General features: G+C 45.3%; 1 protein-coding gene across 1 annotated transcript in view; it reads right to left on the reverse strand.

The window, feature by feature from the left end:
* GINM1 (glycoprotein integral membrane 1) overlaps positions 1 to 7652 on the reverse strand; it is a 45739-nt gene extending 38087 nt beyond the window's left edge. Inside the window, exon 1 of the mRNA XM_019526851.1 lies at positions 7518 to 7652. Within this exon, the coding sequence (XP_019382396.1) occupies positions 7518 to 7622 (105 nt within the window). The 5' untranslated portion in view covers positions 7623 to 7652. The remainder of the gene's footprint in view (positions 1 to 7517) is intronic.
* Positions 7653 to 10660: the final 3008 nt, after the last annotated feature.

Raw genomic sequence — 10660 nt, forward strand, 5'->3', positions numbered from 1 at the left:
CATTTAAAGCTGTGTCTATGGCTGAATCTCTGAATCGATTCAAAGGGTTCCAATTCCATTCAGAGATTAAAGGGTCTTCTGATTTGATTCAGATTCAAAGATTCAGCCACCAAATTGGGCTGAATCTCTGCCAAATCGAATCAGGGACTGAAGCTTCGCACAGCCCTAATGATAATGATTCAATAACCCAACCTGTCTATTTCTGCTTTCTGTTTCTATGACAAGTCACTTTGAAGTCCACAGGAGCTAGGATGATTTAGTCTCAATTCAAGTGTCAGTATTTATCAATCTTTTCATGATCCTACAGGACCAAGAGTCACAGGTCTTACCAAGCATCCTCTAATTTAGCATTAGGCCAAAGCTAATTTTATCATCTTCAATAATTTTTTTTCCTTCTCCAAAGGAAAATGTACATATCCAATATGCAAAATTACATTCAATAACGAACAAAAATCATAAAGGCTCTCTCATTTAGAACTGTCTAAATACACATAACTTTTTAAAAACAAAACCAACAAAATTAGACCCTGCAGCATTTGGAAAACTGAGTTTAGTTTCAACCCTGAGCAGGAGCTGAGACCAACTGAAAACCAGGTGTCTGTTTTTAAACTGCCAATGTCTCTGCCCATGACACTCACCTGTCAATTCACTGCCACATACACATGCCCTCAGACACAACCTGATTTATAAACCCCAATATAGAAACAACTGAAAAGTTATTTATGCCTGTTACAGGAAGTGGATGTCTATACTGGATTCTTAAGATTTCCCACTATTGTTTTAGCACTTGTACACTGTGTACATGTACAGTAGCATTGCTACTGACATATGTGGATCTGCCCTAAGCAAATTTAGAGTGGTAAAAACAGAGCAAAGGCCAGTGTGATATTTGTGCTTCTCTCCTTCTTAGCAGCAAAATAAGATAACAGGATTGTTCTGAATTTAAACAAAAATCTGTAAAAATAGCAAACCTGGCCCTTTTTTCTTATTCTGCACTACTCACTTCTGTGCTATGTTGCAAAGGAATCCAGCTGTGAAAGTAAGGGCAGGATGGAAAAGCACTGCCAATGGAGGAAATGGGAGCAGGATAAGAAAGGAATGGTAGCACAGGAGGAGAAGGAGGGGGAAAAAAAAAGAACAGAATGAATTTACAGGAAATATTCACTGCCCACCAGTTTTTATAGATTTTTTCAATCCATACAAATCATTACAATGTCTACATAGGTTTGTTTTTTATGAAAAATTCATTGCAAAGTCATGCTGCTTAACCACACAGGAAACCTGGACTCAGGAACAAGGCTTGTTACAAAGCCATAGGACATGAGAAATATTTGTATAGGAAGAAGTTATCTGATTTAGGCCCCCATACAGTTTCCTTAGTATACCGTTACTCCTAGGAAGTCCAGCACATTCTTGCTAAGTCACACACATAAAGGCCCCATCTACAAATTCTACTGCATTACAGAGTCTAATTACAACTCAGACATCCCCTAAAACTGATAAGAAGTGCTTTCTGGACTAAAAAGCTCTTACAAAATCACAAGCTCACGGAATGGTATATGGATAACAGCTTTTGAAGGTTATTACCATGGGTGGTTGCAAAATTTGGTAAAGGGGGTGCAGAACTGACTGACACCGTAAGGGTAGCTACACCCTCACTTCAGCTGCCCCCCTGCCCCACCCCACACGGATAAGCAGACTATGCTGTGCAAGCAACAGCTGGGGACTTTTAAGTCCCCAAATCAGGTAAGAATCCCCCTCTCTCCCCATCTGTGCTTCCCTCCGCCCCTCCCATTCCACTCTTCCTCCCCCCACTGCTGCCTCTGGCTGCCCCAGGGGTGGAAGGAGCTCCAAAAATGCTCCTGACCTGCTCTAGATAAGCTATATGGGGGGCCAGGCTCAGCTGGGGATAGTAGTACTGGAGGCAGCAGGCAGGTTTCCCTTCTGTGACCCTGCTCCCAGGCTGGCAGAAAATAAGGGGGGGAAGGGGGGAAGGGGAAGGAAATCAGGCAGGGAGGAGGAACCCACCTGCCACTGCTCCCAGTTCAGCCCAACTCCTCACACAGTCTGGATGGAGCAGGGCAGGAGCATCTCTGAAGTTTCCTCTGCCCCTGGGGCAGCCAAAGACAGAGGGGACAGTGGCAGCCATGGACACAGAAGGAAGAAAATGGGAGGGAAGAGGAGAGGACATGCCACTGAGCATGGAGGGGAAGGGAGAGGGGATTTCTTACCTGATTTGGTGACTTAAAAGAAGTCCCTGGCTGCTGCTTGCAAAGTCTGGTCTGAAAGGGGTGGGGGGGGAAGTGTGATTACACCAGTGTTGCCCCTCTGAATCTGCCCTTGCCTACTGCACTGAGAACTGGAAGGAGGAGATCCGGTTACACAGGCACAACTAGGACTTCCTGTTTGCTCATAAGAATAATAATACCAATAATAATAATACCAATAAAAGTTTGTCAAATAGACTACAGATAGTAAAAAACATGGTGATCCGGGCGTAACACACTAATAGCTCCCCTCTATAATTCAGAGGGAATTTCATGACACAATAGTAAAAAATGGTCACAGCTTCTATGGTTGAAACAAGCCTAAGAACTGACTTAGAAAACAGGTTCCAAATTTCATATTTTAGGCTGATCTAACCAGTTACAGTGTAGGCTAAGACAGATGCCACCTAGAGGATCCAAGCATTTAGTCTGGTTTTAAAACAGTACTATGGTCCAGTAATACTCCAAACTGTAGTTATGTTTGTAACTGAGTTAAGGAACAACTATGCTGGAACCAGGTTTCCTGATGTACTTGCAGGACCAAAAATGACAGCCCCTGGTCACTTTACAAAGTTTTTTCTTACAAAAAAATCCACTACTGAGCTTTTCTATAACTAACACTTTGACAGAACACTTATTAAACTAGGTAGTATAGTTTTAGTGTAAAAACTTAAAATTAAGCTCTACCTGTAAGAAAAAAATTAGATGATTACACATGAGACCTGCTTCTCTTGCATGGGCACAATTGCTTGCTTACTTCCTTCTTTGCAGAAGTTCTTCATGTAAAAATGCTTATTCTCCTCTTTTTCCTGGTTACCTTCTAGAATTTCTCACTATTAAATCATATTCATGCTATGAATATTTTACCAAATGTTTTCAAGGCACATACTTAATTCCAAGACAACAGGAGAACATCATGACATCATATTGCATTCATTTAATAAAATATGCATGGGAAGATGCACAAAAATTTCACAACAAATTTGGAATACATTCCTGGTTATCGCTGCAAGACGGATTTCTTCTATGGTTTTAACAGCGCATTATTAACATGGCTGTATTCTACAAATATTTTTAAAAGGTGACTATTGCATACATCAGTGCATACATATGTGGTTTACATAGTGAAGGTTAAATTACCTGAACAATCTCAATAACATTATTTTTCTGCCTTGAAAAAACTGAACACTCCCAAAACATTTTAGTATTCTATAAATAGATATTATTCTGAATACTATTATTTTTCTTGCAGATAAGCAAAATGCCACATATCTGACAAATATGGAAGCCACTTAAAGTTAAAAAATGGAACCTAAGTAATTAAACATAAATTATCAAAAAGCACTCACGATCTAGACACTCAACCATTTAATTTATTTAGACAGATAAAAATCAGTGGTGATACAAATGTAAAACAGAATAATAATAAAGCCATAAAACCGAACCAACCGTGCTTTTAGACATCTCTTCTCATCTGGCTCATACTAAGAAACATTTAATTAAAACAAATACACTAATTCTTACCCAAGCATTCAAAATTATACATTACACCTATAATTTTTGCTAGTAAAAAACAAATAACTCCTTTCTTCTGCTTTCCTAGCTTCCTTTGTTTGATCAGGTCACTGAGGACTTGAAGGGTACATTTCAAGTCAGTCTTACTCTTGCATCATTTTAAAAATTTTCAGTACACCCTGAACATATTTATATAAGACGTACTTAAAAAGTAACTTTGGGAAATCAATTCTGAATTTCTACTGTATGTCAAATGATTCATCCAAATTGTGACCTAAATATTGCACAATCCAAAAAAAGAGGCGGAGATAAAACCAGTATTTTAAAAAGGGCTTATTTGAAAAGTCAGAGGTATTGAGCAACAATGGAAGAACTCAAATACCAGAGTTAAACAAAACTATTTCAAACTTATGAAGTGATTTACAGGCCAATTACTTTTATGCACACATTTCAATGTTTTTCATTCTGTTACAGTTTCCTATAATACATTTCCTGAATTAAAAAAGTTACCTTCTTAACCTACACTTGGAGACTAACTTTAACTTCAGAGTTAAACTAAGATTTTCAGCAATCAGTAGTATTCCACCCACTTGCCATTAAAGTGATGACTGTACACAGCGCTCACTCACAAAACATATTTGAAAATGCTAACCATTTGCTGAAGTTGTGCAACATCCACATGCCCACAGACCCTGAACTATTCAGTGCTACGATTACTCTGCCGTTATAGCCCTTGCATAATATTTGGGTTTGTGAAGCCTATTTTAGTCCCTTCAGTAGATACACTGCAACTAGTCAGTTTGTATTTAGACAGGAGAGATACTCCTGGTTAGCACTCTATATATTTTATGTCCTCTATATCCAAAATGGTCCTCTGTACACTAGGAAAATTTGCTCAGCTAAAATAAACATTTCCTCACTCCATATGAGGGAGTCTTTCAGACGACTGCCAACTGATATAAGAAACATTTCAAACAGATCTCAACCTTTGGGCACAAAAGTAAAACTGAGACAAATCTATTCATGCTACAACTGCTGCTGTACAGTTTCCACACATAGTTAACATAAACAGTTGTAAAAGATGACGGTTTATCCTCTTTTACAAATAGCAAGCTTCTGCTGAGCCTTAATCTTACAAATACATGCACAAACGCTAAGGAATAGTTCCTTGGTACAAAAGGACTTCAAACACAAGGCACTGCATGGCATAACAGCACAACCCTTTTCAGGCACCTGGCCTTGAGATATGGAATCCACAGCCTGCAGGCGATGCCTAAGCCAGGGGCTGGCAACCCACAGAGCCATTTGCTCCAGCCCGCAAATGGGAGGCTTCAGCTGCAGCTCTCCCCATGCCATATGGGAAAAACTGGCAGCAGCAAATGGATCATGTCTGCCCTTCCACCTCTGACCTGAACTGAATCACTTCAGCTCACACCCTAAGAAGAGTGCCAACTTGTGGCCTAAGCTTCTACAACACACGGAGTAGATTAAGTGCCTCAACAGAGGCTTCATAACAGTGTCAGCACGCTAAGCTACTGGAGGGGAAATACCAAAGAATTGTTTGTCTAAAATCCCCTCCTCTCAGAAACTTAGATACCTAACCCTTGGCTGTGAGGAGCTACTTGTTAGGTCAAGCTTCAGAGCCCAAAGATTTATGCATTTAAGTCATCTCACCGAAAACCTGAGAGGGGGGTCACACTTCTGTTAAGACACAGCCAAAGGAGGCTGGTGATAGCCTCTATTTTATATACAACAGCCCAGGGGTTACGGAACCTGTAAGGGACACAGGAGGCTCCTATCAGTCCTAGGAATTCTGTTGGAGGGGGTTCAAATGCACATCCAAAAGACTGCCACAATCACCAGGTTATTTGCTAGGATGAAACAGACCAGCAGAGACTCCCTATGCCTGATGAAGGGGGACTGCGCCCAAAAGCGTGCAAAGAACTTTTCCCCCAACTACTCAGTTGGTCTAATACAAGATATCACATCTAACCAAAGAACCTTGCCTGCCTATGTCCTTAGACCAAAATGGTTACAACAAAAACTCAGCAGGATAAAGCAGAGGCTTTCCCCTGAGTTCAAAGGTAAGGGAGAGGAACTGTTTCCACCACCACCTCCTTCACCATCTTATTGTCCTCCAGTGACCATACTTTTTAATTAAAGTGACCTCAGCCACTGTGTTTTATGTGAAGCTCAATCATGCTGGTGTGTGTTAGGGAGGACCAGAGCATGTCTGCCAGACTAGGCCCCTCAAAGGAACAGGGGAAAGAAACTATCAAGATAAGGATTAGTAGTATAATAAGCAGGCATGACAGAGGTGCCGAGTCTTGCCAGCAGGGAAGCAGTTCTGTGCCAGCACAGAAGCAGTACTTCGTGTACCTGAGGAACTTTACTGGCAAAAATGTTGGCCTTAGTTTTTAAGGATCACATTCTTGGACTGACACCTAAGTTCTACCTAAGCCAATGGTTCTCAGCTTAAAAAATGCCAGCTCTTAGTTTTCCAAGTCATTTCTTGACTGCAGGAAAAAAAACAACCAAGCAATTCTTCTGTTGCAAAGAACTCAGACAGACTGTAACAGGTCAGGATACTTTTGACACTATGGTTTCCTATTTGAAGTTTCTGGGTTTCTCTCGTGAATTGTGCATAGGTGTCTGCACATCTAACAGTGCTCCTACTGCATGACACCCTTAGAAGAGCCTCGCAGCAACCTGCTTAATAATCACTGACCTAAGTGTTTTGGGAAATCTGGGGCTAAAATGTTTGCATGGTCGGAACCTCAGTCTCATACCTGAGAATCCCTCCCAGAATAGTTGAGTACAGTTCCCCTATTCGTGAGGAAAGGCTGACACCAGGAAGCAAATTTAGATTTCTTACCTTGCAGCATAAAATGTACTACTACAGGCCTTTTTTGTAATCAGGATTTTATAACATTTTTTTTCATTTAATCCACGTTACAGGGAAGAGAACACGGTAACAAACTCACGTGACAGCTGTTGTCAAAATAACCCAGCAGCTCTTTCTTTGATTCACATTTCTGTGGTCAAACGCTCTGAAGTTTGCTGCTATTGTAATTAAAGGCTGCCTTAGCCTCAATTCAACTAACAGCACAGGAAAAAATGCCCAGCTTTTTTGTGGTCATTCTAGAGGTCACTGTACACGTGCCTCACAAAACGTGCTCTGCCCACGGAGAGGCCCTTTGCATGGCAACAAAAATCTGTTACACGCAAAAACCCAAGAGACAGAGCTAACCATGGGAGAAAACATTTCAGAAGCACGTGCACAGATGATGTGCACGCACAAACACACATGCATGGACACACAGCAAGTGCGCTCACACGCACATACACAGGGGCTAGGCTAGATTAGATGACATCCGTTCCAGCCCTTCCCATGACTATGACACAACACACAGGAGACACGCATGTGGACCCACGTGCCCTGCGAAAACAGACGCAAAGTGCACACGTGAACACACGCAGCCTACAAGAGATGCCCAAGCCACGGCAACCTGAGGCCCACAGAGCCACAGACGCATGTGCACGCACACAGACACGCACACACAGGCAAACCCCTTCCTTCCCAGCCCCCCGCCTCAGGCTCCCGGGGGAGGGGTGCTGCCCGCCGGCGGAGCCAGCCCCGGAAGCCACCAGCCAGCGACGGGCGGGGTGCGGGTGCTGCCCCTGCCGGCCCGAGACGCGGCCGCCCGGTGGAGCACGCCCCCTCCCCCCGCGCACCTGTCCCAGCGGCGCAGGGGCGGCCCAGGAGGGCGGCAGCAGCAGGAGCAGCCCCAGGGCGACGAGGAGCAGTAGGAGCCCGCGCGGCCCCGGCGCCGCCTCCATCTTAGGAACCGACGCCCGCCACACTGCCAGGCGCCGCGGCGGCCGGGGGCGGGGCCAACGCGGCGGTGACAAGCGGGGCACGCTGCCCCGGAAGCTCCGTCGCGGATTGGCCAAGCGCGTGGCCAATGGGTTGCGTGCGACGGCGCTTGCGTGTCACGCCTCGCCCCGGCGTTGCTCTTGCTCCACCGCTTAGGGGGCGCTGTTGTGTCGCCGGAGCTTACCTGCCGCTGCCTGCGGGAGTAACGTATGCGCAGTGGGGAGGGGGTTCTGGCCTGGAGTCCAAGGAGCAGTGAGGAAGAATTGTCTTTCTGTTGCCCACACAGACAGGTTCCGCATAGGAGACCTGTGCCCCCTGTAGCCCCCTTCAGAGAGGAGGCTGATGGTGCCTGTGCATGGTGCAGGCTGGCTCTGGCCCTCAATGGTGTGGGCCTCCTGTTCAGTGTTGCCAACTCATCTTTTTTGGCATTGCTCTTAAAAGTCTGTGCTTGGGGAATGTGAAAAAACCTGAGCTCTTTCTTTTATGTAGATACATAAATATAAATAAAAGAAAGAGGTAAGTTTTTCACATTCCCCAGGCGTAGGCTTTTAAGAGCAATGCCAAAAATCAGAGCTGGCAACACTAAGTATTACTTTGCTGAACACCAACATGGCCACTGTTTCCATCACTGCCTTCGCTGTCCTCTTGTCATGCAGATCGCGGTGTGCAAAGGCCCCATGGAGAGCAGGGCCATGAGTACCCCACTGGTTGGTCTGTGGGATCGCTTACACATGCTGGCAGGAGTAAGTTGAAGTGACAAGTGCCTGGTGATGTGTTGTTCTCCACCAGTGGGGCATAGGTGGTGTATATTTTAGTGGCTGGGGTACCAACAAGGAGCTGATGGTGATGCCCATGTAGGGGGTTGTTCTGATCACAGACTTAAGGAAATATACCTAAAATGCACTAGCTGTGAAGTAGTTACATACCACCACCTTAACATACAACCGTGCAGAAAAATAAGGGGCCCAACCCTGTCCTGGTGAGTTTATAGTGTACACGGAGGTTTACATTAGTATTTTCAGTATGTTCTAAAGCAAGTAGGCATCCAACTCCCTTTGGACATCTGGACATGAGTGCCTAATTTTTTGGGCCCCAATGAAAATCCCATCTTTTATATTTCCTCCTGAAATCCCTCTGCCTAGTGTCCTCCCCCCTCCCCCCCTTGCAGCACTTATCAACCTGTGACCTCACTCCTGTCCCTGTTATCATGAGGATATCTGTCTTGGGCGCTCCTTTTGTGGTTGGGGGAGGGAGGGGAGAGAAAGAGCTGGATGTGAATGCAATCATTGCCACAGTGGTAGCTGATTGTGCCATTGTAACCAGTAGTGCAGAAGCTGATGTAGTCTTGGGCACCATGTAGCTGCCCTGGGCATAGAGCTGTGCTGCTACCCCTCTAAGTGCCCCATTCATAAATTCTCCCTCTAAAGCATCTACTACTGTCACTGTCAGAGGGAGTACTGGGCTAGATGAACCATTAATTGCTCTAACTTGCACCTAGCCCATATTGTCCTAAGTGGTAGATTGTGACTCATTCTTTTCCAGACCTGAGTCTGCTTGAAGCCCCAAATTTCTCTCCCAACTGTATAAGGTGATCCAGTAAAAGAGATCCTTCATTTCCCAAATCTTGCTTCTCTCGTTAAGCTTTAACTACCTCATTTGAAAAACTGAATCAGGTCTGCTAATGATTACTGTTATTAGAATTAATTCCATCCCTCTTTTTCGTCTGAAGTCTTCACAGGAGATTTGTGCTTGGTCAGTTAAACAAGGTGTGTAGTCAAAGATTAAAATCTTCTACAGAACATTCAGCAGAACATGTAGTGTTTCCATTTACACCCATGTTGTTGGAACTGCTGGGAAATCAATGGCGTTGAGTTGAGATGGGGACAGGGGAAACTAGGGAGGTTGCACTGGTGCACTTGCAACCCCTTTGATTCCTGTTGATTAAAACCAGTTGCCTGGCAGTGGCATTGCCTAGTCAGGCAATGTTGAGGGAGTCAATCAATTTTATGGCTTCTTGTAATCCACCTGATCCTTTCTGAACTCTTCATTCCACGTGTTAACAACCCTCTCCGTTTTAATGGTCTTGACGTTCCACCAATCCAGCCCCCCATTGCTTTGCACTGTTGCTATCTCTTAACAAAGGGGCAGGCAAAGTCCGGATTGGGCCTACGGTGAACTCTATTTCCCAGCAGCTCCTGGCTGCATCACTGCAGCCGGTTTCCATGGAGACCCCAGGAGTGGCAGAGCTGTGACAGCATGGGGCCAAGTTTTCCATGGAGACGGTCCCCAGCAGCATTGGCAAAGCACTGCAGCAAGGCAGGGAGCTGCTCCAGGGCCCTGATCTTGTGGCAGTACAGGACAGCGTGGTCTGGAGCTGGGGCAGAGCTGCAGTCTGCTGCCCACATGCCTCAGGCAGGAGCATGCAGGCAGCGGAGTGCAGCTTTGCCCCAGCTCCGGACCATGCTGGCTGTCATCACTGTAAGATCCCAGTCCCAGCCCTGGAGCAGCTCCTGCGCCTTGCCAGTGCTGCTGGAGCTGGTTTCCATGGAGACCCTGGCCCCCTGTGCTGTCATGGCCATGCTGCTCCTGGATCTCCATGGAAACCAGATGCAGGCAGCCAGAGCCACCATTTTGCCCACCCCTATGACAGTGGCTCCCAGGAATGACAGCCCTACATCACTGCCCTGCAGATTGTATTGAACTCATTCCAGTGAAGTCATATATATGTTTGCTTCAGTCTTAAAACTGCGTAACACAGCCCTTGGCTCCTAGACTTAGTGAAGCATCTAGTTTCATAGTTTCATATTCATAGTTTCATAGTTTCTAGGGTCGGAAGGGACCTGAGCAGATCATCTAGTCCGACCCCCTGCCATGGCAGGAAGAGCACTGGGGTCAAACGACCCCAGTAAGGTGGTCATCCAACCTCCTCTTAAAAACCCCCAGGGTGGGAGCCTGCACCACCTCACTTGGAAGCTGGTTCCAGACCCTAGCCGCCCTGACC

The sequence above is a fragment of the Gavialis gangeticus genome, unplaced genomic scaffold, assembly GCF_001723915.1.
Source record: "Gavialis gangeticus isolate Ggan-Ray unplaced genomic scaffold, GavGan_comp1, whole genome shotgun sequence".
Classification (NCBI taxonomy): Eukaryota; Metazoa; Chordata; order Crocodylia; family Gavialidae; genus Gavialis; species Gavialis gangeticus.